At 45.7% G+C, this 27,895-nt stretch overlaps 1 protein-coding gene across 2 annotated transcripts in view; it reads right to left on the reverse strand.

Annotated features, from left to right (window-relative positions):
* LOC142765512 (uncharacterized) overlaps nucleotides 1-27,442 on the reverse strand; it is a 38,726-nt gene extending 11,284 nt beyond the window's left edge. Inside the window, exons 1-12 of one of the 2 annotated variants that reach the window (XM_075866616.1) lie at nucleotides 27,081-27,442; nucleotides 26,193-26,330; nucleotides 16,633-16,718; nucleotides 15,268-15,545; nucleotides 13,103-13,497; nucleotides 12,191-12,290; nucleotides 10,507-10,612; nucleotides 9,826-9,949; nucleotides 5,466-5,523; nucleotides 3,980-4,150; nucleotides 3,354-3,434; nucleotides 2,436-2,527 (exon numbers count right to left, since the gene is read on the reverse strand). In XM_075866616.1, coding sequence (XP_075722731.1) covers nucleotides 2,436-2,527; nucleotides 3,354-3,434; nucleotides 3,980-4,150; nucleotides 5,466-5,523; nucleotides 9,826-9,949; nucleotides 10,507-10,612; nucleotides 12,191-12,290; nucleotides 13,103-13,497; nucleotides 15,268-15,545; nucleotides 16,633-16,718; nucleotides 26,193-26,269 — 1,568 coding nt within the window. In that variant the 5' untranslated portion in view covers nucleotides 26,270-26,330; nucleotides 27,081-27,442. Of the gene's footprint in view, nucleotides 1-2,435; nucleotides 2,528-3,353; nucleotides 3,435-3,979; nucleotides 4,151-5,465; nucleotides 5,524-9,825; nucleotides 9,950-10,506; nucleotides 10,613-12,190; nucleotides 12,291-13,102; nucleotides 13,498-15,267; nucleotides 15,546-16,632; nucleotides 16,719-26,192; nucleotides 26,331-26,794; nucleotides 27,035-27,080 lie in introns of those variants that run through there. The other variant, XM_075866615.1, reaches the window with a different exon arrangement.
* Between the last annotated feature and the right edge of the window lie 453 nt (nucleotides 27,443-27,895).

A 27,895-nucleotide genomic window follows, 5' to 3' on the forward strand; every position in this document is an offset into this window, starting at 1 on the left:
GTGAGTATGTTACCTGAGCTCTTGTGCACTAAATCACCAAGGAAGAGGGTGGGCGATGTCATTACCATAGTTAATAATTTATACATAGAAAAGCCACATCATAAAATGTCTCTACATCAACGAAAGAACATTTTCGATCAGCAGGCGGCCGGAAAGATGACCCCTTTTGTAGTTGAGTCAAAAAAAAAAAAAAACAGGGAGCTCTGCAATGGATGCACAAGTGAATATGAGGCAATTAAGTGCATCTTACAAAAGGCTGTGACTGGCCCCCCATTCTTTGGGGAATATTTGTTGAGCAAAAAATGGGAAGTTTTTTTTAAAGCAACATTGAGTGTCCTTGATTGCCCTTATCATCTCAAAGCATGCGAGGCCGTAATACTGCGTACTAAAATGTAATGCAATATGATATGTCAGGGTAAATGTATGAGAGAGAATTGAAACACACCATTAGTTATTTATTATATATACATCGATTGGTATATCACGTATTATGAAGATAAATAAATCATTTTTATCACAAACCAACTAGCCTGCACAATATTTCTTTTTATTTGAAACAAGGCATGCACAAATGTCATACTTGTTGGTCCAAATAGAAGAGGAAGAAACTTTGAATAGTAGCAGGATTTGACTTTGGGCAGAATGCAAGTAAACCAGTAAAATATGTGATGTAAAATTTAATATACCTAGAGCACGTAAGCCAGAAAAAAAATATTTCATTAAACAAATGCTGAATTGATGTGAGGTTAACGTGTTCCTTTAGAGGGGGACATAGCAATGAAGATTATTATTGTCAAATGTTGTCATTTCATCTGCGTAAACACGCAGATGAAATTACGACATTTGGCATGCAGATGTGATTTGTTGTGTTGATATCATAAAAAATGGTTCTGAGCTATCTAATGTTGTTCTTGAATTACATAACACTTAATAGGCTATCATTGTCACCCCACAGTTAAATAATCAGTTCGACATAAATTCGCCAAGATTTTTGCATAATGATATTCACGAGATCCCATCTTGTGCCATAACGCTATCGTTTTATTTTTTGATATTCAAACAGGCACACCAAAAGTTTTTTGAAAAGTCCTATACATACTGTCTTGTTAACATATTTTATAAAAAGTAAATTATAAAAAACTGTATGATATGCAATAGAAATAATAAATTTGGTCAAAATGTTCAGTTTTTCATTTTATTTGCTTCTTTTTGCAATTTTGAGACCATGTTTTATGCCATGGCGAATATTAGACCAAAATAAGTAGTAGAAGTTCAGGAAAGAAAGCATTCTAGTAGTGTGTTGTTATAAAGAACTATGACAAAATTGAGCTTTAGAACATGTACATCTGCAGCTTTCCCTTGGCACAGTGCCACCATATTTGCATCATCGTAAAGAACACAGATCAGCGCTCAAGATAGCCACAGAGCTGCATTTTTACAATAGAACATAAAGCCAGCTTCCATCCGAGTTCAATTTTCTTAGAATCTAACTCCATTTTCTTTGAGCTCCGTTTTTTGTGCCATAACGCTACCGGTTTATTTTTTAATATTCAAACAGGCACACCAAAAGTTTTTTGGAAAAGTCCTGTACATACCGTCTTGTTAACATAATTTACAAAAAGTCAATTATAAAAATCTCTATGATATGCACTCAACATATGGACAGCATTACGGCACCCACAATTGTCTCAGGATCTAAGTGAAGAAAACAGAATGACTATATCTTCGTTTATTGTGAAATGGCATGGGGATGATTGACAGCAGCTGCTGAAAAAAGTGAAAGCGGAAAAAATGGAGCTCAGAGAAAATGGAGTTAGATTGTGAGAAAATTGAACTCGGAAGGAAGCTGGCTTTATGTTCTATTGTAGAAATGCAGCTCTGTGGCTACCTTGAGCGCCGATCTGTGCTCTTTACAATGATGCAAATACGGGTGGCACTGTGCTAAGGGAAAGCTGCAGATTTGCATGTTCTAAAGCTCAATTTTGTCATAGTTCTTTATAACAACACACTACTAGAATGCTTTTTTTTCTGAACTTCTACTTATTTTAGTCTAATATTTCGCCATGGCATAAAACGTGGGCCCGAGATTGCAAAAAAGTAAATAAAATGAAAAACTGAACACTTTGACCAAATTTGACTTTGACCCCCTTATCGCTGAAGTGAGGCTTTGCGGCAGTGCAGATTTTTCCTGGATAGGTGCACTCACAGCACAGCGCGCCTTCACTGCACTGAAACCATGTTTACAAGAACTTGCATGCAGCTTTATCCATGTCTATTTGTTCACTTCAAATACTTCAATACTTCGAACTTACATTTGTGACGAAGTTAATTTGAATACCGTAATATTCATTTTAATATTCCAAGTTCTCAAACATTCTCACATGCCTACTCTTCAGACACTGCAACATGAGCGAGGCAACCCTCCCGCTGCATACCCGTTGTTTCCTTGTGCAGCGAGGCTCTCTTGGAGCTCGTGAAGTCGGCCGAGCGCAGCGTTTCTCTCATTGGTCGCCTGCTGCACAGCATCCTGCAGAAGAAAAAAGGTTAACTAACCAATAGCGTCTCGTTCCTTGTCCAGAAAAAAAAGCTTCACAGTTTTCAGAAATTCGTCCTAAACTTGTGGCACAACAATAGCTACCTGCTAGCTACCTCATATTTAAATGGAAGACGCTCCCGAAAGGAGTCGTTTTTTCGAGTGGTGTGATCGTGTGGGCCAACGAGAAAAATGGGTGCGCATCGCAATCGATGTCTTACTTTTTTTTTTCGTCGTGGAAACCGGGTGCGCGTTACAATCGAGGGCGCGGTAGAATCGAGTAACTACGGTAACGCGCAGGTGCAGAAGCGACATATGGAAGGCTACAGGCCGGCTAGCCAAAGATTAGATTACACATCAACAGTATGACTGCAAAAAAATTGCTGTTTCGTGGCAAACAAGACAAGAGAATAGTCACGACATCTGTTCAACAGTTGAGGTGACACAGCAAGACCCTGTTAATAGACACCCCCGGTGGTAGCTTGGCATCTAACGTGTGAGGCTGTTCAATTCGAGGGCAAGAGTTCAATTTCCAGTGACAGTGACTGCATATTGATGGGTTGAAAAGCGAGGAACAACTGCATGCTGCTTCAGGTACACCTAATAACCACCAGGTGGTTAAAATTAACCAGTATGCCACTACAGCATGCCTCATAATCACGTTAAGCTACATGTCAGGACACTTGAATTTGTGCTCAACAATCGCTGTGCATTAACTGTTTTGCGCTTACTGGTGTCGGGCTGACGGCAGAAGCACATGAAAAAGGTTTTACTACTGGGCTTTACTGAGAATAACAGACACAAGAAAGTTGTTGCTCACATTGCTCGAGCATCCCCAGTTCTCACTCTTCCAGATGGCTTTCATGTGCAGCTCCTGAACTTCCTTCTCGAGAACTTTGCACTGAACAAACGAGAAAACAAAAGAAAACTTTAAATTGGGAACACGAAAAGGCGCACGCACAATCAGCTTTGAGCAACAGTACGGCATGAGAACAGGATGGCACCGAGAGGAACTTACTCGCTCAACATCGAACAATGTGGTCCTCACAACCGTGGAAAGGTAGCAAATCGAGAAAAACATGCCTTCTTGAAACGCCGGAAGCGCAAATTCTTTCTGAGGTCTTTCTAGACTCCATCAAGCAAGGAATAATTCAAATGGCATGTCCCCTTGATTTGCAACACAGTGCTTTAAGAATGCCTCTTGGTGGCTCCTGAAATTAGCTTTTGTGGTTGAAGAGCTAACTACCATAGTTAGTCTATCGTAACATGACCATGATTCTAATGCAAGAAAACTTTTTCTCGCGTCCAGGAAAAAAGAAATAGTTACTTCGGTATTTGATCGTAACACAAGGATTGACTTTAGAGAGCAAGAATCTGGAAAAAAAAACTTTCGTTATGTTTCGAGTAAACGCGGTAGCTCAACTGTCCGCTTCAGATGATTGTTACCTTTTCAAGCGCGACATCTCGTTCAGCCTGAATAGCCCGCAGTCGATGCCGTGCCCTCTTGCCTCGGTGGTCGCGCAAACGCTGCACGGTTGCCAGCAGGGTCTCCTGGTGCCGCGCCACTCGTGCTGGTGCCCAACTGCTCTCCAGGCCCTGCAGAATCTTGTCAAGGCCCTGCAAAGAAAAAATAACGATAATGGTACCACAGGCGAGCAAAAATTAATGCGCAGAAAATCATGCAGCCACCAGAGATGCCGGGGATCTATCTATCAATATTACCAACAGTTTAGTGATTATCAATCTACTGACTATCAAACTACACTCAAACTCAAACTTCATTATAACAAAGTTGCATCTTACAAAAAATTAGGTTTGTTATATCTAAAATTTCGTTAAAAAGGTTACTTCTAACATTGTTTCTATTGCAAGACTATTTTTCATTTACTTCATTACACCCCATATTTCATTTTATCTGCATTCAATATATTGAGGTTTGATTGTATCTACAATACACAGACTACTCATCAAACTACTAATAGTATGCCATCAACAATGCTGTCAATAACACACTAATGATACGATTGCATGCAATGACTTGTTTGCTTGTTTATCATTAGCCATTTCTTTAGGAAATGCATCATTGAAGTAAACTACCAAAGGAAATTGTATCTCTTACCAATAGTTAACTTTTTATAATTTAGCTCAGAATGTTGCTAAAAGTGCGATTACTACTATGACCAATACTCACTTGCAAGTGAAATTTTGGACTGCATATCATTGTCACACTGCACCTTACTGGCATTTTTTTCTATCTCTGCTACTGTTGCTGACCACACCCCTGAGTGATGTCTGAAGGGGCTTTTAAGGTATAGCAATAAATATTAATAGTACTATACAGAATAGCATCCTATCGAGAGTGCCGAACCACATGAAATACAACCTTTTAAACGTTGTGACATAAAAACATGGCAATGCTTCCCACTTTCCAATTTCACAAAACATGTGTCATGGAAGGTCAGTTATTCAGAACTTTCTGGTAATGTCACTACTGAAGAATCGCAAAACTATTGATTGCAGCATCAATACCAAACTACTGCAATGCATATTCTATCAATGGTTTTTCATACCACAGCACTGTTGACATTACCGCTGACAGTTATACTATCGATAGTCCCTTTAACACAGTCTATCAGTAAAAAAACTTATCATTTTGCATTGCTAGCAGCCATTCTATCTGTATGATATAGTACTGAAGCTGAAACATACACTTGCACAACAGCTTCACAAGACACTAATGGCTGAAACTAACCTAGCTACAAGAACCTAAAGTAGCATTAGAAAGCAAGGACAGGACCACTTAAAAATGTTGAAGTAAGAGCCATTTTGCTGCAGTTTTACCAATTATGTTAAACGAATGTCGTCAAAGCTCTCTTAGCGGGCATCATAACAAACGAAAAAAAAACGAAATAAAACAACAATCCTGACTCACACTCAGCACCAAATTGTCGCAGTTCTCCTCATCACTTGAGCCATCTGATGCATCACTCCTGAAAAGAAACAGATTGACATGCAATATGCCAGTTTTGTCAGTACTCAGAAAACCGTGATAACAAAACTATCATTGCTCTTAACCTTTTGTCTTTAGGAATCATACAAATCTTGTGGATGGATCATCAGAAGGGGGAGGAGGAAAAAATCCGGCAGATCCCCCGTACCTGGATAATGGCATTATGCGAAGCATGTGGAAGGAAGGTGGCTGTGTTGCAATTTTTTTCTATTGAGTGTTAGTATACCTTTAGCAGTGAGCTGAAGACACATTTATTGGGGGAAACGCAGAGGTAAAGCCATAGCATTTATATATGGCACAGGCAGGAGATCGGCACAATAACCGAAGACATAGGAGGGATATCCGTGTCTGTGGCGACGACAACACAAGAAATGGAAGGCTTGTTAGAATCGTCATCGACAAGTGATGATAATTCTAGTTCGGCCCGGGCACAATCAACAATGGCATGATGTGTCGAAAGGAAGTTCCAGCCGTCGTGCGAGCACGTCAGCTGGAACTTTCGTTGGCTGGAACACGTCGTGCGAGCAGTATGAAAAAACGATGAATTCGACCATGTACAGAACGTCATGGATGAGTAGCCGAGCTGTGCACGTCTGTAAGCAGGGAGAAGCCAGAAAGCAGAATCGCAACTTTTTTTAACTTGCGACACATTGCTTCACTCAATACAGACACGGCAGCTCCAGTATCGATTAATGCTTTAACGGCAACACCTTCAATAAAAACAGTTATTTCGTTAGTGGGTAAAGGACGAGGCCTTGTAGAGTTCGACGGTGGCGCAGTTCTTGCCTCCGGAACTGCGATGATCAGTTTTCTATTTAGGCAGGTGGTGCACGCCTAAGCATCGGTGAAGGCGAAAGTCGGCGTGGGGAGGGCGATCGGTGCTGGTTGAAAGCGTGGAGGCTCGGTGGAGGGGTATCCAAAGTGGCATCGAGAGGCAGCGTCTGTGGTGGCTCTTTGTGGGCGTATCCGTAGGTTTCATTGATGGTACCTAGATGAGGGACGCGCCGGCGACAGAACCGCTCAACATGGCCAGGCAGACGACAGTAGTGGCAGATGGGCCTGTTATACGGTGTGCGCCAAGGTTTGTTGGGAAGTGTTGAAGGACGGCAGGAAAGGGGAACATTCGAACCAGCCGGTACATGTGTTGCGTAGGAGGCGTTCATTTGGTGGGCAGAGTCGACGACATTTGACGGCGCATGTGCCGGCCTTCGCGCAACGTCAGCGTAAGTAAGGGGAGCGGACACAGGAGGTGGCTGGTACGTGGGCGGGCCTTGCAGACTTGCTCTTCTATGGTTCGGCGCAGCGACGAGGTCAGCCCGTGAGTATTGCTGGGAAGCAAGGGCGCAGAAGAGAACTGGCGAGCCACTTCCTCTCGAATGAATTGTTGGATTTGCGGCGTCAATACTGTCTGTTCCGGTGAAATTGCACCAATGGTCAATGGTGACGTGGTGGTCATGTAGAAAGTAGGGCGTCGCATTGAAATGCGCTGTTTTTGCAATTCATCCTAGCTTTGGCAGTGCTGAATAACTTCCTCAACTATTCGCGGGTTTTTCGCCACCAACGTGTGGAAGGCATCATCTTCGATGCCCTTCATAATATGTTTCACCTAGCTGTTTCGGACAAGTCGGGATTGTAGCGACGGCAGAGGCCCACAATGTCCTCGATGTAGGATGTGAAACCCTCTCCATACAAGTGTGGCAGCTTGGGCTAGTTGGTATGGCATGACGATAGTTATAGCACGAGAACAAAACGACACAGATACAAGAAGGACATGAAGGACACGAGCGCTCGTGTCCCTCGTGTGAGCTCCGCTGCTCCTCTCAGGTAAAAGCGGACGCGGCCAAGTTTGTCATTTTCGTCCCACCTATTATTGACGCTTACTCTCTCGTACGAAGAGAGCCAGTCCTCGATGTCCTGCTCATCGGTGCCGCTGAAGATGACTGGGTCTCGCTCTCTCAGGACAGTGGGCAGGTGGAGATGTAGGAATGGTCTGCTGTGTAACGTCGGTGGACATCGTTGACGGCGCAGGTAGAGTTCGATTGCGGAGTTCCAGGAAGGGAAATGGATCCAGCACTCTCCACCACTTGTTAGTACGCCTTTAGCAGTGAGCCGAAGACACCTTTATTGGGGGAAACGCAGAGGTAAAGCCGAGCAGCTGTCAAGCGGAGCGAGCGCGCGCAGCAACAACACTCTTCCTTCTCTTCTTTCACTGGCGCTCCTGCCTGTGCCATATATCAATGCTATATGAGCTGTCACGCGCTAACCCTAACCCGCACACCGCACACCACACACCGCTACGTCTTGCCACTCCTTCCAACCAGCCCGAACTCCCCCTTCCCCACACACGCAACCCCCACCACTCCAGTCCCAATGATGATGATGACGCCGTCACGTAGTGCCCTCTTTCGGCCAAGTCCCGATGATGATGACGCCGTCACGTAACGCCCTCTCTCGGCCACCTCACAGAGCGATATATATACGTCATGAAATGACGCTAAATATAGGTACAACTGTTGCACCCCCAAACATATGTCGAAGAATTGCAGATGTTTATATAACCAGTCGTTTCCGGTCACGCAACAATGTCAACTAGAACATGCGTATTAGCAACACCAGAAGATGATACGAAGGGCTGATACCCACGAAGATGCTGATCCTGGACACTGCTACATAAACCAACTTCAGCGCATGGCACTTGACCACAATTGACGTTAACCCGACGTGAAGGATGCATCAAAGGAGTACATATGTAATGTTTATAAAACTGAGTAGGCAGCACTTCAACCACTGTTGATGTTTCACGAAGATTAGTGTTTATTTGAAAGTAGTTCTGAGACCTGGCGTAGTTCTGTGGTAGAAAGCTTGACTGCCACGCAAAATGCTTGGGTTCGATTCCTGCTGGGACCGTGAAATTTATAATTTGCTTTCATCGGGGGGTCAACGCTGCCTATGTCAGGCTTTTCTTAACACTGTTATTTATTCTGTGCCTTCCTTGGGTCGAGGCTAGCGCAGTCGGGTATTGCTTAACGCTCGCGTGTTAAAATTGCCCATGTGTGTTCCCGTAGTTCCTGGGTAGCTACTAAGTGTTTATCACCTGTGACACATACCCGCATACCAACGGCACATACCCGCCCTTGGGTATATGCCACTGCCTGGCGGGAATTGTTTGAAGACGTACGCGACGGGATTGTGCCATTATTCATGTCTTGATCAGCGCGTCATATTCGTCGAATCATCTTACCCTCCCATGGTAATTTTGGTTCACGTGAAGTTAAGGGGTTGACCACGAGAGCACCCGAACGTAAGCGGCTAGATATATAGATACTAGATAGATACGCTCATAGTCGCTGAAGTTCGCTAAGAAATGCTTTGCATTTAATAGCCTACATTTGAAGTTTGCCATTGGCACACACACACACACATGTGCACTTCATTATTGATGACTGACTGTTGCATGAAGATGCAAGCACCAGATAACCAATAACACTGCAAACTGGCAAGCAACACGCTCAAGATCACCGCTTTTTGCGACTTTGCCGTTGCCAATTTTGCCTGCTCCAGTGACATTTCCAAATAAATGCCTGGCATGGGTGCCCCTCTGATGGGCAACATTTCCACCAAGATTTATTTCATGTAAAACATGCCAGAACATTTAAAAAACACACAGAAAGAGTCTTAAATTGTAAACATAGTGAATATTTCGGGTAAACTGGCATTTACCCCTGATGTTATTTCACATTAGAGGTTATACATAGCTATACAGATGAAAATTGATCGAAGTTGATTGCCTTATCCATATTTTATATGCTGTGATAAGTCAAGTTTTAAGATTATTTAAGAAACATCATACGTGATCCTCTGTACTAGCGCTCCTGTGACAATCCTTTCTATAGCCGGATGCAATGTTAGAGATCAGCAGCATCCACCTCCTCAAAAGTGGATTCACACAATGCCTGCACAAATGAATGCGCTCTCCAGACTGACGGCGTGAGCCAGACCGCCATCGACACCGCGTATGGAAAACATTTTCGAGCACACGAGCAACACTATTTCTTTAGTTGCGGAGGCAATTGGCTGCCATGTTTCCTTCATTCGGATGGAGCCTCCCAGGACTTCTTATTGTGTTCGACTGTATCTGGCTAACAGCGTCAACCGGAAAACCGGACTCAGTAAGCGTAGTCTGGATTACTGCTGAAAGTGACATAGTTTTGTTTGTGTTTGGACGTGAGAGATAGCATTTGCAGTCGGAAAATGAGGAGCAGCAAAGGATGGGAGACCTCACCTTGCTTCTGCTAGCTTCTGCAGTTCCTTTTGGTACAGGTCCAGGCTTTGATTGGCACTTGCCAGCCGCTCGCTGATGGAGTCATCCCGTTCTCGCTGTGCATAGTACACGTCGGCCAACAGTTCTGCAGAGATAGAAGTTTTGTTTAACTACCTCGTTTTTTATGAATTTAGATGCAATTTTACTACTTTGAGAAGATGCGTTAGCTTCCACTATCAATGACCCACTGACTACGGAAAATTGAGCGGCCTTTCACTCGTGTTCACCAAACAATTAGAACAATATGTATCGCAGGAGTGTTCGCTAGCATGACAAGTTTGATGGTGTTGTTTGGCTTGCTTAGATAAAACTGCACAAATAACTTTGGCCCTAAAGAGAACCAGTGCATGAAAATGATGGTAACTGCTGAGCTAATGTGTTTTGAAAACTGCATCACTCTACACATCCCACATGTCATTGGAACAACACTTGTTATCAGGAAAAAACAAATGCTGCTGCAGGAGAGTCCATTCGGGCACACACCACATTCTTTGAAGAGCTGCTCTGGCAGATTCATATTAGTAAGTGTGTTTAGAAATCTTTCCACATGCCAACGTGTTGCACTAGCCAGCTAGAGACAGTTGAAATAGTTTTAAAGAAAGTGAAAAAAGAAAAACAGGACTGTAAAGGCACACCACGCACCAGCGAAGCTGACACCATTCAGAGAGGTGGAGGGAGTCTTGTCCGGCGACTTAATCCTTCTCAGCAGTTCCAGCTGCGATTGAAGGTGCTGCACCTGGTTCCATAGCTGCATGATGACACATTTGTTAGAGCGGATTGTACAGCAGCAGTGAGTTAACACTATTAACAACTATTTCAGCCAATGAAGATCAAAACTCCAGCTTAGTGCTTATACAATGGCAAATATGGGCATCTAGAGTAATTTTTCACGATACCGGGCTCTTCTACGCCCCCCAACGTACAACAGAGGTGTTAATGCGGCTCCCACTGAAGCTCTCGTATGCGGGTTTATTAAAGACGACGTCTTTCTTAGGGTGCTTCGACGCAAAAATTTTGGTCTGTCTGCATGTCCGTCCGTTTGTCCGCCGAAACGATTTCCGAAACGGCCAAAATCCAACCCCATCTGCAGCCCCCACCAATATTGCTCAAGTTTCAGCATTCATTCTTGCACGATTGTCAATTAAAAAGCAAATATTGTGAATATCTAAGGCATCATAACAACACGTCAATATTCTGTATGTGTGTCTTTATACTAGAGAAGCCATACATAAATAATTCTAAGGACCGCAGCGTTCGTCACACTGCGCTGATAATGCAACGATATGCACAAAAGGGCAAGTGTTTTCAACGCTTTGCTAAGACCACACGATAATGTTACCTGCCCGTCGCTTTGCGTTCTGCACCTCATTGCCTCCGAGACGGGCGCGCACACCTTCCTTCACTTTTGAAGATAACTGCCAGATAGCGCTCATGTCTCATGTGCCTCGATGCGCTTGTTCGCTTTCGCTGCACGCATCGAGGCAGTTTAACGCAGCGCCTCCAGAATAGAATTTACTGATTTACTCGCCCAAAACATCAAATAAACGTTTTGTTCACTTTCTCCAGACGCAAGACTATCGTCTTTCGACGACATTTGCAGTGAAACACGCAGATACGGGGCCATTTTTTTTTACTTGGCCTTTTTGCAACAACAGAACTTTTCGTGCTATCAACCAATTATTCGTTCCCTCCAAAACATGGCCTAAACACTTGACTACAAATTCAATGCATGAATCAGCCTGCAAATTACGTCGTCAAGCTGGTTCGTGGAGGCTCACAAATACAAAATCATGTGCATAACATTTTCCCCAAACATGAGGAAGAGCTCGCCGTTATCATTTCTTGAATAAAACAGCATACGCAAAACAACCTTTGTTTTCTTCAACAAAAATGAATACATAACTTGCCCACTTTGACATTTTGGTGCAGATCTCATGGCGTAATTATTCTTGTTTTTTAAGTAGTACTTTGTGCTCTGTTCTTTCAGATTCATGATGGCAATTCTGAGCCAATCATCACAACACCACAGTTACAGAATTACCTGAGCAAAAAGCAGGAATGAATAAAATATAAGATATATTCTGTCAACTTGTTCTGAAATTTACAACAGGAGTTGTGATAATTAAAACTATTTTCATTATCTGAATTAGTTTACTTGGTTGTTCAATTGACTATCAGAACGTCTGCATGCAGTACCTAAGCCCCACCAGTTACAGTTAGCACGAGCTAATCAGCATAACACCATAAAAAGGATGTAACCACATTAAATAAGGTAACTGTTACATTAAATTTAAATAAAACTTGATGCCTTTACGATGAAGCTTACCTTGGCATTAATTTCCTGCAGTGCTTTCATTTCTTCGGGTATCACTGTACGTGCACGCAATGTAGCAGAAGGGTCTTGCTTGCTACCTACCACGCTTGACCTGGATGAGAAGCCAGTTACACTTTTTATCAGACTACGCACGGTGAACTGGTTGCTTCAATAACAGAAACCAGCACTGTATCTAGATTAAGAATCCCTACGGAACATTCCAGCTATGGCTGAGACATCAATGTTCGCACCAAAATGAGAGACTCTAAAAATAGGACCAAGAAGACAGGATCTATGTGTGGAAAAAAAAAAACTGCTAAGGCACACGCAAAGAATGGAACAAATGGGACAAGTGCTACGGAGTTGGACGTAATGCTAGCACTGTCTCTACTTTGTTAGTTTGAACCATGCATGTTTTTTCACTCTTAGATCAAGTCTTCCACCCATCGACTTTTGTACTTACTAAAAGATAACATGAACGTTAAAAAAATAAAACAAGAATAAACTTAACACTTTACAAAGGAAAATACAGCTTGTCATTAATTACGATCAATGTGGAGGTACGCTGTAATTTTATTTAGAAAGGTCTGGCAGCTTTGCATTTGCATCACCCTATTTTGAAGTTGCAAAGATTGGGTGTAACTTAAATTCAAGTAAATACAATAGGCCCTCAACAAATCACTGTAAGGCCAAGGACTATAAGCAAAACTTATGTCAAGCTGGACAGGTACGTTATTGACCTAAAATGGCCAGCAGGTTACTTTTCTAAACAGTAGAGATCTTGAAGAGACAAAAGATAACACTAAAATGAAAGATGGCAAAGTGGGGATGCTAATGGGACTTTATATTTAAATATAAAAACGCCATCCTGATATTGCACAAAATTTACAACTAATCAGGAACTAATGGTTATACGAAACCCGCCTTGATCTGTATGTCCAGATGCCTGGATTATCCGCCTGCTCCTCATCAACGTCATCTAGATGGATGATGGGATCACTGTGAGTCCGGCGTGGGCTGCCAGGAGATGCTGAGAGCCAGGCCGGCGCGCAACCACCATTGACACCGGCCGCAACTGCCGCCGACCTGTCGCCTTCACCGCATCCTCGGCGACAGGTGGAGGTACTCAGAGAGCCAGAAGTAGCCACTGAGGCAGCCACTAGGATGGGTCGGGATACAACATCAGGGATGTCCCGCTCGGAGCTTGCAACAGGGCTCGGCGGAAAATTGGCATAATGCACAGGCGTTGAGCTGGTCGGGAGATGTGATGGTCTGGCGTGCAGACCGGTGCGCGTTGACGTTCCCACTGGTTGGATGGGCTGCAAGTCATGAAACTTCTTACAAGCGCAAAAATGATTGTTCATAATATTGTATTGTTCATAATACAGTTCTAATCTCTATAATTCGAACTCGAAGGGGCTCGAAAGTTTGTTCGAATTAAAGAAAGTTCGAATTAATGAAAGCTAAATAAACAGAGGGCTCTCCATACAGTGGCGCATGTGCATTGAGCTAACAGACAAGGGGAAAGTTTCAGAAGACACGTTTATCTTGCAACGAATCAATTTCGCACGCAGCTTGCAAAGCATTTCTACTTCGGCTTCAGCATTCTCCTGGCAAGAGAAGTTGCGCGCAGAAATGTCCAGCGTCAACACTTCCTAAAGACGACGACAACGACTGCGCAGCGGACGCAGCCGCAGCATGGGCAGCACGTGACTGGAAAGGAGGAGCGTCTACACCCGGAGAGAAGCAGATCGGCATTTGAGAGAAAACCAACACTCCACAGCAGCTTTTTTTTTCTTTAGAGTTACGTGGCAGGGATGGGAAAGGGGGAAGCGTGGCACCAGCGCGTGGTAGACCCCCCCCCCTCTCAAGGCGCAGAGCCGTGCTCGATATGCTCCCGCAAGGGGCAAGAGTTGCAGAAGATAGTGCTTTTTTTCTTTCCTTCAGCTACACATTCCTTCAACCAAGCGACAGCTTTCCTTTTTTTTTTCTCTCTCTCTCTCTTCGAGAGCGGCGTTGAAAGGAGAAGGGTCTTTACGTGGCAGGGACGGAAAAGGGAGAAGCGTGGCACAGGTGCGTTACAGATCGGCTTTTGAGAGAGAGCAAACATTCCACCGCAGCCTTTTCTTTCCTTTTCATTTCCTTCGCGCGCAGTGTTGAGCTATCGCAGGTGCCACGCTGCGTCCACTGCGCAGTCGTTGTCATCGTCTTTAGAAAGTGTCGACGCTGGACATTTCTGGCCGCAACTTCTCTTGCCAGGAGAATGCTGAAGCCGAAGTAGAAATGCTTTGCAAGCTGCGTGCGAAATTAATTCGCTGCAAGATAAACGTGTCTTCTGAAACTTTCCCCTCGTCTTTTAGCTCAATGCACATGCGCCACTGCATGGAGGTGCCGCTGCGAGATTGGGCAGGGTGTTGAGAGCATTTTCGGAGCGCGGTATGTTCGAATTAACCGTCGGAAGTGCTTGGGCGTTTGAATTACCGGGCGTTTTCACCCATTGGAATACACACAGCTTTGATGGGATCTCATCGTGAGTTCGAATTAACTGGAAGTTCGAATTAAGCATATTCGAATTAATGAGAATCGACTGTATTGAAAGTTGGAGTCTGCGCTCGTCTGTGTCGCTTCCGTCTTCGTATTGTATAACCTTGCCAGATGATGGCCAAGCTCGTGAATGTTTTCGTGCACCACTGATTTATGCTGTTCTGAGCGTCCTGACAGCAGCTAAAAAAGTTGCACAGAAGCCAGCTGTAAATTCTCGAAAAACAAGCAACAAACTTCGTTTCTCTAACAGCTCATTTAGATCATTCAATAACTTTTGACACTCCGAAGAAGCACCCAGGAATGACCTTCCAATTGAACCACAAGTAAAAATAAGTCACATTTTCTTTTTCTTCTGACGATGAAATAAGCATGTGAGTCTATATTTAGGGGCCAGGACTTTAGAAGATCATGAGGCATGGATTTCAGGACACATGTTAGCAATCAAGGATGCATTACTAGTGAGTGCGCATTAAATGTTGATGTAATCTACAAATGTTGCAGTTTCTTGATGCTAAGCAAGCCCAACAAAATCTCGCTGCACCCACCGTTGAATGATACAGCTTGCGCTCCTGTGCAACGCTGAGCGGCAGGGAGCGAAAGTCATTTCGGCTGTCGGACGTCGGCGTGCTACTCCCACCACATCCGCTCCGAACACCCCCATAGCTCAGCGAGAAGCAAGGGGGCGCACCACCACCAAAGTTTGGCGGTGGATCGAGGATCCACTGGCCATGGTCAGCCCAGGGGTCGCTATCGCCCCGACGCCCCTGGCGTGCAGAGGTGCTGCTTGGCGAGGGTCGACACAGGCTGCTGTACGGCTCCGTCTCTGGAAAAAGGTTAGCAAGAGGTTGGTTATTTGCTGTCAGTCTGCTGTTTTCTTTTTTTCTATTTCCTTCAGAAAGGAGAGATGGTCGACGGAAGTTTACGATAGGCTTTTAGAAAAAAGGTATTGAGTATCCCGGAGCGCACGACAACCTGATGGTACAATTGGGACTCTGTGCATCGGAGAAGAGTGTCTTATACTGGAGGAGCCAAAAGCAGCGCGCCACATGCTGCAGCAAAAAAAAAACGTTTTGTGGACTGCCTGCAGCGCACCCTGAACTGGAAACACTGCTCGCCGAATTCGTCCGAGATCTGCATGCAAGGCCGCTAAACCTAACAGCAGAGTGCATCCGCGTGAAAGCTCTCAAGATAGTGAGCAACTCTGGGCTCAGGAGGGTGCAATTCAAGGGATCCCTATCGTGGGTGCACTGATTTATAAAGCGGAAGTGCTTTGTGCTGAGGCAGTGCACTTTCATCTTTCTGCAAATGCTGCATCAGGAACGCATTGAATGGAACAGAGGACGATTCACTCTAGGATGTTACTAGTAAAAAACAAACGTCGTCAAGCTCAAGTTCGGACGAGCCCGAGTAGAGGCCTTCTGGCGTTCAACTACACAAGACTAGAGTCCTCTTAAAAAACATGTGACCACAGTGAAGCTGGTGGTGTCGCGTATTTGCCATGGTAAGGGTGCGCCGTGATACTTTTGTGATTTTTAAAATTTTTTCTTTTTCCAGATTCAATATCTGGGGGGGTCTACCCATATTCCGGTTTTTAGGGTACTCTCCATGTACTCTTATCCATAACTCTTCCCAATCTGGAGCCCTGAAAACCTCCTGTAAACACGCGGTAAATAGTATAGGAGAGATCATGTCTCCCTGCCTTAAACACTTATTTATTGGGATTCTTTTTTTTTTTTTAATAAATATTTCTAGTTAAAATAATGCTTAATAACAATGAAGTATAACCAAGGTGTTACGGTCAACAGAGCTAGTAGTTCCCAAGAGATAGTCAGCTTCCTCTACTAACACACTCAGCACCATGCCCAGATGTTACATATTTAACGCAAAAGCATTTCTATAAGTGCACCAACCTTTCAACGATGTGACCGAGTGCCGTCGTCTGGGTGGCTTGGCAGGGGGATTACGTTTTGCTCCAGCACTTTCGTTCGAAGATGTGCTGTAATGTAGTTATGGCAGTGTGACAGGTGAATATACATTGTATAACGTTCAACACTAACATCAAAGAATACTGGGACACAGGGAGGTTGGTCATTCTAGATACTAAAATCTCATACGTACACTCGAGATAGTGAACCAACCACAAGCACCTTTGTGTAGGTTCACATATGAACAGCGTTCCTTCCATAAGCAGCAGAAAAAAAACAATACTTTATATACATATTACCGAGTGGTCTCAGTAAAGAGTGCTGAAATGCTCCACAAAAGCAAGTGTTTCGCGTGAAAGTGGATCTGGTAATAACACACAATATGTACTGCAGTCGAACTGAAATGTTCTGCGCTCAAAAGTGGTAATGAACTAGTTTGATACATTAAAATGTAGAATGTGTTTATCAGGAGATTATCTAAACACTGTACATCTTGGACGGTATACTGATATTTCAAAAAAGCAGCATTTTAAGGGTTTTTTGCAGTTAAGACCACATAGAAAGCATAAACGTCTACTCATTAACTTGCCATTTATGCTTTATTGTTCTGTGTGTGTTGGATCAACAAGCGTTTTGTGTTCTTGACTGAGCATGATCATTCTTTTTTTTTCTTTTTTTTGTATGAAAAATGGCAGGAAGTGGTATGCTTCACTGCACAACACACCTGTGTTGCAGTGAAGTTCACTGAGACAGCTTCATCATTACAGTGCGCAAATAAAATCCACATGCTGCAGTAGCCATCTATATTTTAAAGCGCACATCTTGTTCGTCTTTATTATACAGTACACACATTTGTGACTTTAGCTTAAGAGTTCTGTATTGTAAAAGGTCTAAGACAGAACCTCAGGACTGGTCTTGAAATAAAACATATGCCAGAAAGTGCTTCAACGAGTGCACATCAGACAACAAAAGATCACAAGGTGCCCCACTTGAAGATTGATATGTGGGGGTTTAACGTCCCAAAACCACTATATGATTATGAGAGACGCCGTAGTGGAGGGCTCCGGAAATTTAGACCACCTGGGGTTCTTTAACGTGCACCCAAATCTGAGCACACGGGCCTACAACATTTCCGCCTCCATCGGAAATGCAGCCGCCGCAGCCGGGATTCGAACCCGCGCCCTGCGGGTCAGCAGCCGAGTACCTTAGCCACTAGACCACCGCGGCGGGGCGGTGGTCTAGTGGGAATGAATCTGGTGGCTCGCAATCAGCAGCAATGTAATCGCTTTTACAAGAACATGTCCAACTTGCACAAAACATATATCTCCCAAAGTGACACCCCCAAGACACTTGCGCAAGTTCCCGTCTGGCGACCACCTAGGGAGCGAGCTGTGACACGACTGAAAACGCTCACTCCCACGCGCCCCAAGCACATGATGGAAGGAAAGCGTGTATTGAAATGCTTGTTTTGTTCTCTTTGTGAGACACAATATTAACGATAACTAAAAGACAGTAATGCCAGGGAAAGTATAGAGAATGTTATCAGAAGTAATTGTAATGTAAATGTGAACAAAAAAAAAAAAGTGGACTGGAAAAGATGACTTGCCACCGGCAGGATCCGAGCCCTGACGCCAAACAGGTAAGAAAGAGCGTTTCACACTCGCCGCAATGGCAACAGATGGCGCTGACTGATGCTCCCACATTTAATGCACATATATACCCTATCAAGTGAACGGAGGGATAACGGCCATCGTAGCTCAGTGGTAAAGCATCGTATGCGGTATTAGGTCGCAGGTTCGGATCCTGCCGGTGGCAAGTTACCTTTTCGTCCACTTTTCTTTCTTTACATTTACACAACAATTAGGTCTAATATCTTCTATACTCTTCCTGACATTATTGCCCGTTTTGGAACATTTGGAACTTACAACCTGAGTTCATTAAAAGCTGCCACAATGTAACATCATATAAAGTTTAATTAAAAAAACATCTATTTCAACATCTTTCCTAACAATAGATGGTTCCACCTTCACATTTTTTTTGTTTTTTTAACCATTTCTATAGCAACTGTATTCTGCTTTCTCTCTTTTGTGCTGTGCATTTTGTTTTATGCCTTGTCTAAAAGAAATTCGCATCAATTTGTTTTGTTATGTATCATTCTTTTGCTTTCTGTACTATTGTTATATTTCTTGTTTTTAAATTAGGTTTCCTAGCTCTTTCTTATATTTTATATATTTTTCTTTATTCATTCCAATTTAGTGTTTACAATATGCTTTTTCTTTGCTCGCCACTGTCCTGCCTTGTATTCAATCAATACAATATCGCTAGGAGATCCCCTGACAGTGTTTACTTTTGGACCTCCTCCTGTAGTACTTATTAACCATGCTACTTGTATTTTGATGATGTTACAATAAACTTCAATCTTCTAGTTCTCATTAAGCACACGACGTGTGACAGCTGCCATTGTAGTTGCCAAACTGGACAAGCTTTAAGCCAGCAAAATGGAGGAGTTCGTCGTTACCTTGTTGTCAAATAATAATCATCATGGCATGCGATTCAAAATAGGCTAGTCAAGTTTCAGTGATTAGGGATAAATCTGAGTAATTAAGAATGAAACACTTCACCTCACTCCACAGTATTTTCCGAGGCAACATGAATACCAATGGATTAGCATGAACAGCAATGAAAATGCGCCAGAAGTCAAACAGCATTGCGTAAGCTCTCTCGGCACTCAGAACTCACCGAATTCAAGAGCGTTGTCTAAATAGTTGTGGGGAAGAGGGAGAGAGACAGTATCTAGTTGGAGCAACTGAAAGACGACTACGACGAAGAGCTGAGCTCGTGACAGTGACTGACACCTCTTGAACCAGGCAGTTGGTTTTATTCAATAAACCCCCTTATCATTTGGTGGAGGTGCTGGGTAGTCTTCGAAGCTGAAACTACGAAGTCACACCTTACCTGCAGTGCCAGCAATGCCGGAAGAACCCTCCACCCAAGGTACTTCGCAAGTTCCCGCCTCTACATGTCCCGGCGTGTGGTCACTCTGTCACCCACCATTCTTCAGCGGCACTGACGGCCAAGACGTTGAGTGGCTAGCTACTTACCACAAGGTGAGCGCAGTAAACAAGTGAGACGATGCGGCTAAGCTGACCTATGTAAGCTTTTACTTGTCCGGCGTCGCTAGTCTCTGGTTGCGCAGCCACGAAACCGACATTACCAGCTGGGATTCATTCAAGGCCTCCTTTTCGCAAGTCTTCGACCACCCTGCTGTGCGAAAACTCCGCGCAGAACAACGACTTCGTGAGCGCGCTCAACAGCCAGGAGAGACCTTTACCAGCTACATTGAAGACGTTGTTGACTTGTGCTAGCAGGTAAACCCAGCGATGCTCGAAGCCAACAAAATCAAACAAATCCTCAAGGGCATATGCGATGACGCATTTCAAATGTTGTTAGCCAAAGACCCACAAACCATTGCCGAACTCGTCAGCTTGTGCCAGAGTTTTGACGAATTGCGCAAGCAACGCGCCCAAAGGAACAACGTGATTCGATCGCGGCCTTGACTCTCGGAGACCAGAACGACATGTTGGCTCGCATAAAGCAGTTCGTGCGTGAGGAGGTCGCTCGGCAGCTCTCCATTTTATCGAGCGCGCCCGAGCCAGCACAAACGCATACTTTGGCCCCAGATCATCTGACCCGGCCATAAGGCACGTCATACAACATGAGGTAGCGGACGCTATGCCTTTTGCTCGTTCACCACCTCTGGAGGCCGCACCCTTGACGTATGCGCAAGTTGTTGCAGCCAGAGCACCTCGACAGCCCACTTATGCTACCTCACCGATCCCTGTTCGGTCATCACCAGTTCCGTTCAGCCTGCCGATTGCAGCGTTTCTGAATACGTGGCGCACCGCAGACAACCGCCCGATTTGCTATTCTTGCGGTTACGCAGGACATGTGGCTCGCTTGTGCCGCCGCCGCCCTCTCGTTTCTCGTCAGAGCGACAACATGCAAAGATCGTCGCACGACTCTCGGCACTTCAACAACACGGCACGTCAACAAGGATCCTCTTCACCCGACCGCCCTCCTTCAGTCAGTCACCGATCTCCATCTCCCTGACGTCGCTCCCTGTCGCCTATGCGCCGTCGACCCTGCCCTTCACACGCGGAAAACTAGATGCCGCAGTTCCGGAGGCACGAACTGCGTCGTCGTCGAAAAAATCAAGTCCTCGCATTTCTCCGACAAACCTCATCGACGTTTTTGTGGACGGTTACCGTACCATTGCGCTTGTGGACACTGGTGCTGCCGTTTCAGTAATTGATTTGAAACTTTGCCGCCTGCTTCGGAAGGTTACCACGACGCCAAAGGGGTTGTCCCTCCGTACTGCCAGTGCTCACCATATTCGACCATCAGCTGCCTGTACTGCCCGCATTCTCATCCAAGATGTTTTGTATACCGTTGAATTTCTTGTGCTACAGGCGTGTTCTCATGATGTGATCCTCGGCTGGGATTTTCTGTCTCGTAATCATGCGGTTATCGACTGTGCTCGTGCTGAAGTGGCCTTCTCTGCGTTGTGTGCCTCGTCTCCGGAATTTCCATTGAACAAGCTGTTTGTCGCTGACGACATCGACATACCACCGATTAGCGCAGCCTTTGTTCCTGTTTCTTGTGCCGATATGTCTAAGCCTGCAGTGTTGTTTACGCCTTCCCAAACATTCCAAAGTCGCAAGAGCCTCGCGTTGTCATTTGCAGTTCTAGATATTTCGGCGGGCGCTACCTATTTGTTTGTCACAAATCCCTTGCCGTCTCCCACAACCTTGCGTCACGGAGAATGTATTGGAACATTCCAAGACTTAGGCGTTTCCTCCATCTTCGACCTTGACGGTGAAAGTGATTTGCAGCTTAATGCATTCACGCCATCTGCCCATTCAATTGTCCACGAAAATAATAATTTGTTTGGCCCCTCAATTGATGGCGAACTTGAAGAACCACACCGCGAAAAGCTTCTAGAACTTCTTCACCAGTTTCGCGGCTCGTTCGATTGCCAGCAGACGTCCTTAGGCCGAACGCACACCGTTGTGCATCACATTAACACCGGCTCTCAAGCGCCTCTGCGACAGCGTCCCTACCGTGTATCTCCTGTGGAGCGCCGTGTAATCACCGAGCAAGTGGCCGACATGCTTCAACGTGGCATCATTCGGCCGTCCAGCAGTCCCTGGTCTTCACCTGTGGTACTTGTGAAGAAAAAAGACGGCTCGATTCGCTTTTGCATCGATTACCGATGTTTAAACAAAGTCACGATTAAAGACGTATACCTTTTGCCACGCATCGATGATGCCCTGGACTGCTTGCAAGGCGCTGAATTCTTCTCATCACCAGACCTACGGTCCGGTTATTGGCAAGTCCCCATGGCACCATCAGATCGTCCAAAAACTGCTTTTGTGACGCCCGATGGGCTATACGAATTTAATGTAATGCCCTTCGGCCTTTGTAATGCGCCAGCCACATTTGAAAGGATGATGGATAGCGTCTTGCGTGGGCTAAAATGGAAGACATGCCTATGCTACTTGGATGATGTCGTTTTCTCTCCCGATTTCGACAGCCATCTCCAACGTCTCAGCGAAGTCTTGAGCTGCCTCACGAGCGCAGGATTTCAACTAAACATCAAGAAGTGCCACTTTGGAGCTCGGAAGCTCACAATACTTGGTCACGTTGTCTCAAAACACGGCGTCCTCCCAGGCCCAGAGAAGCTTCGTGCTGTCGCTGAGTTCCCGAAGCCTACGACTGTGAAAGCGCTTCCCAGCTTTGTCGGACTATGCTCTTACTTTCGCCGCTTTGTGAAGAACTTTGCTTCGATAATCGCACCACTGACACAGCTGATCTCTGGCAATGGACACCTCTCTGATTGGTCGCCAGCATGCGATGATGCTTTTGCAACATTGCGCCATTTCCTTACTTCACCACCTATTTTACGCCAATTCGACCCTACTGCTCCAACCAAGGTGCACACGGATGCCAGTGGCATATGACTTGGCGTTGTCCTTGCTCAACGCAAACCTGGCTTCTCGGAGTATGTAGTTGCGTACGCCAGTCGCACCCTAACCAAGGCAGAGCACAAATACTCGGTTTCCGAAAAGGAAAGTTTGGCCATTGTTTGGGCATTACAAAAATTACGTCCTTACTTATATGGACGCCCATTCGATGTAGTTCCAGATCACCATTCACTCTGTTGGCTCGCTTCATTGAAGGATCCTTCGGGCCGGCTTGGACGTTGGGCGCTACGTTTACAGGAATTTGATATTCACGTCGTTTACCGTTCAGGCCGCAAGCACACCGATGCAGATGCTCTTTCTCGTTCACCCCTTCCTTCAGCCGTTGCACCTGTTTCCTTCGCCGAAGCTACCATCGGCAGCATCGATACCGCTGACATGCCTTCGGAACAACGCAAGGACCCTTGGATAGCCTCGCTCATCGATGTTCTCTCCTCGTCTTCGGTGACATCACGCCAGCGTCTACCTCGTGCACTACGTCGGCAAATTCCCCATTATGCAATACGGGATGCCATGTTGTACCGTCGCAACTATCAGCTGGATGGTAGGAAATGGCTTCTTGTTATACCTCGCCATTTGCGCTCCAACATGTGCACGTACCTCGAAACGCGCATGCTGGCGTTTTGAAAACATACGACCGGCTTCGCCAGCGATTTTTCTGGCGTGGAATGTACTCGTACGTTCGCAAGTACATACGCTTCTGCACTGAGTGTCAGCGACGGAAAACAACTTGTCATGCCTCTGGCGAACTACAACCATTGCCGTGTCCAGCTCGGCCGTTCGATAGAATCGGCATCGACCTCTACGGCCCACTACCTTGTACTCCTGCGGGAAATCGCTAGGTTATTGTGGGCGTTGACCACCTAACCCGTCACGCTGAAACCGCCGCTTTGCCAGCCGCTGCTGCTCGTGATGTCGCCTTGTTCATCTTGCGTAGCTTTGTCCTTCGCCATGGCGCGCCACGTGAGCTGCTTAGCGACCGTGGGCGTGCGTTTCTATCGCAAGTCGTCCAGGAGCTTCTCAGTGAGTGCAATATTATTCATCGCACCACTACAAGCTATCACTCACAGACAAACGGTTTGACAGAGCACTTTAACCGCACGCTCGGTGATATGCTTTCTATGTACATATCCTCCGACCATTCTAATTGGGACTTGGTGCTCCCTTTCGTGACGTATGCGTATAATACAGCCACGCAAGCAACTACTGGGTTTTCACCTTTTTTTCTACTGCACGGACGTGAGCCCTCTTCTACGCTTGACACGATACTTACTTACCGTCCAGATGCTTCAGAATACCGCCCAGCCTCCGAACTTGTTCAGTGTGCCGAAGAGTGCCGCCAATCGGCGCGTTAATTTACGTCCGTCGCACAAGGTCTCCAAAAAGAACGACTTGACCAAGACAAGCTTGGTCACAGCTTCCCCGTAGGCTCATTTGTATGGCTTTCGGTTCCATTCCAGTCCCCCGGCCTCTCCCGAAAGTTTGCACCCAAGTACAATGGTCCATACCACATCGTTCAATGCACGTCACCGGTCAACTACGTCGTCGAACCAGTGACACCTGCCGAGGACAGACGATGCCACGGTCGTGAGACAGTCCACATCAGCCGCTTAAAACCTTACTATGATCCCCTTGTGCTTGCTTCGCCGTAAGTTGCCAGGACGGCTCCTCTTCCCCACCGGGGCAAATGTAGTGGGGAAGAGGGAGAGAGACAGTATCTAGTTGGAGCACCTGAAAGACGACTACGACGAAGAGCTGAGCTCGTGACGGTGACTGACGCCTCTTGAACCAGGCAGTTGGTTTTATTCAATAAACCCCCTTATAAAATATATAACGAGTTGCAGGTGGAAAACAAAAAGTTTATGGCTGCTCCACAAAGTAGAATTGAAGGTATGCGTAACAAGTATTGGAAAAGGAGAGACCATCACAAATATCAAGCACAGCGCTTAGGTGGAGAAACCCTGCAACCTGGTGCAATAGTCTTTACTAGAAAAGGAGGACAGCAGTGGGGAATAACAGGACCTGCAGAATATCGTGTGCACACATGTAATGGCAATGTGTATAGAGAACATTTTCAAGACACACCTCAAAACACACTGGACCGGAATAACACTGCACCTGAGACAACATTCTGTCCCATTTGTGACAATACTGAAGTCTCTCAAGAAAGGGTAGGGCTGTTACATTTAGCTGGACGACAGAAGCAGTAATGCGCTATCATCTCTGGCCGAAGCATTCAGGTCACAACGGCTGAGGCACGAGCGTAAGTGTTCTGGGATGACTGATACAGCTCGTAACAAGGTTGACAGGCAGGTTCTCCGACGTACCTCCATAAAAATCCATCTTGTTCGTTAGCCCGCAGGCCATCATGAATCTTATTAGTTATGTGCTACAAGGAAGGGCAGTTTCAGGCAACACAGGACCCTGACCCTAGTGGCCTTACACTTTTGGGCAATGACAGCGAAATGCAAACTGGTAAAGTGCACTGCCAGGGGCAAAAGCAAAAATTAATAAATAAATGCAGAGCAACAAATGTGTTATTCGAAGGCCACAGGTTTGATCCCTGCCCATGGCAAGTCAGCTTTAGTTCACTTTTCTTTCTTCCCATTACATTACATTTACACTACAAATGCTATGAATAACATGTCTTCTTTACTCGCTGTGGCTTTTGTGCCTATTAGTTCTAATTAAATAAACGAAAAGCCACAGCGCCATAGATTGGCACCTGCTGGTGGATGGCTGATTATGAAACAGCACACATGTGGCACTCGAGCATACTGCCGTCATACACTGCCCAGCACTCTAATTTTTTAAACTTACATGTGAAGAGACGCATAGCAACAAAGTCAGCAAATTTAGTTCAACTGTTCCTTCTTCGGTGAAAGTGTGCTGCTCTCGGGTAGTGGCTTGATTGATGTTTCTCACAGCTTATTACAATAAGGGCACACTGCCAACGTTAAGTGCATCAGTGCGTTAAAAAAAAAAAAAATCCGATGTAACTGGTTTCGGTTCCCGCGGGTGCGCGAGAAATGTCAACGATGAGGCGATATAATTAGGCTCACAACGTAACGGCAAAGCGACCAATAAATGTTCATTCTCATCCAACGAGACACTTGCGCAAGCTCCCATCTGGCGACCACCCAGAGAGCGAGTCGCGACTGAGAACTGCACTCCCACGCGCTGCGAGCACACGACGGGTGACAGCTGCCGTCATATTTTTCTGCACACACGAGATCTCATCCACATAGGAGTCTACGTCGTATGACGCCGGGATTAGAAATAGCTCTACGATCACAAGCGCAACGTTCAGCCACTTCAGCCCCAATTTTTTTCGCACCGGACCCGCGGGAACATCTTTAGTAGGTCTCTTGTAACGCAAGACAAATATAGGTACACACTCGGTCAATGCACAGGAGCGTCAACAGGCCGGCAGAGGGAACAATCGTGCTTTTTTTTTTTTTTTCGTATCTCCCAAGGGCAAAGCAATCATTCACGCTCGCTTACCTCAAACTCGAGTCATCGGGCGGCGTTTCGTGATGATGCGACGCTCCGTCGGCCACACGCACCACCGCTCGATCCATTCACACAGCGGCCGGCAAACTCGCACGAAGAACACATACGAACAGCGTCACGACCACCGATCTGAAAGCGGAAGCGAAACGTCAACACGGCGGTTTGGCGAAACAACGCGGCGCACAGAGATAAACAGGAATCACTCGCAGTACGCGAGTCGTTCACCGATAAAAGTTGCAGCAAGTTTACATTCGCGATTGGCCAGTCTGGGGCTTCCAGTCGGTTGAACGGGCGATCTTGGCAGTGTGCACTTTCTGCAAGCAGGCAGCTAGCTTGTGGGCGCGGATGGAAGGCTATTAATCACTGGCCGCTTTTTTATGATCACGGTCGAGTGTGGGTTGATTGCCCTGCATAGCATTCCGAGAAAGACGTGGGGGGTACGCGATCGCGGAAAGGCAGCTGAGCGCGAAAAAAACGGAACGGTGCCAAGAAGTGTGACATGCATACGAACAAGTGGTTCTGGCAGTTCAACGCACCGCGGGCGGCACGGCGTGTTTTGATCGAGGTTTGGAGAGTACGAACACGCAACTTACGCATCGTCTCTGCACGGTTTTTTGGCCTTCCGAAGCAGCGAGAAGGACGCGTTGTCTTCTCGAATCACGGGAGGTGCGGCGTACAGTTTTGACAGCGCGGCATAGAGGAAGCTCCAGCTGAGAAACGCTCCCGATCGCAGCAGTAGCGAGAAAAACACGTATTTGATAGCATAGCAGCAGGGATGTTTGTGCTTGCCTAGCTAGGTGGCACGGCGAACGCAAACGGCACGACGGTGAAACAGCGCGAAGGACGTGAGAGGCGGACACCTTTTTTCTAGCTGCTTACTTTTTGGAGTTGCCGTTGCTTTGTTGTTGCTGCGCGACAGGTCCGGAAGCTGTCACTCCGTTGAATAAGCTCTAACGCAATGCTTTGATTGAAACAATTGGAGCTGTTAAACATTGTGCATGTCAACCTCACCGGACGCGTTGGTCGATTGTCAAGTGATTGGGAAAACCCTTATGTCGGATGCCCGGGTCGCATCGCCATCGTCAAAAAGCGTTCTGAATGTGGCGGAATATATGAAACTCAATGGTGTGCACACTAACATTCTTCACTGTGGCGCAAAGTTGAGCAAGCTCAAGAATCACACTTTTTTTTTTCCACAGCATGCCAAGAGTCAGGCAAGTGAAGTGTGGAGATTCCGATGCGCAAAGAGTGTGTGACCCCAAAGTAATCACATTGCGCAGGACGGGTGTATGTCCTTTGTGGTCGTGTTTTTCGCGCTATCTATTTACACTACACTAATTAAGTTTACAATACATTTGTTGGCTATTTCTAAGGCAAGCAGTGCACCCATTTCTAAAGCATTGCGTGAAAACGCGTGTACTTGCGCACAGCTTTGTGCGCCTTCATTCTTTTATACACCTGTTTGCACCACGTTGTTTGCGCTTTCGGAAATACCGCTGTTTAGGTGTACCGCAAAAAAAAAAATGCACTCTGAAACAGGAAACCCTCTTTTCGGTGAATGTTCGCAATTTTAAAAATACCTCCGTTTGAGTGTTGAGTGGTAAATACTCTCTCAGGCGGTTTACACCATTTCGTCGGTGACATTTCTCATTTCTTGTAAACTCAAGCGCTGATTTGGAAGGAAAAGGGAGAAG

The sequence above is a fragment of the Rhipicephalus microplus genome, chromosome 6 (genome assembly GCF_043290135.1).
Source record: "Rhipicephalus microplus isolate Deutch F79 chromosome 6, USDA_Rmic, whole genome shotgun sequence".
Lineage (NCBI taxonomy): Eukaryota > Metazoa > Arthropoda > Arachnida > Ixodida > Ixodidae > Rhipicephalus > Rhipicephalus microplus.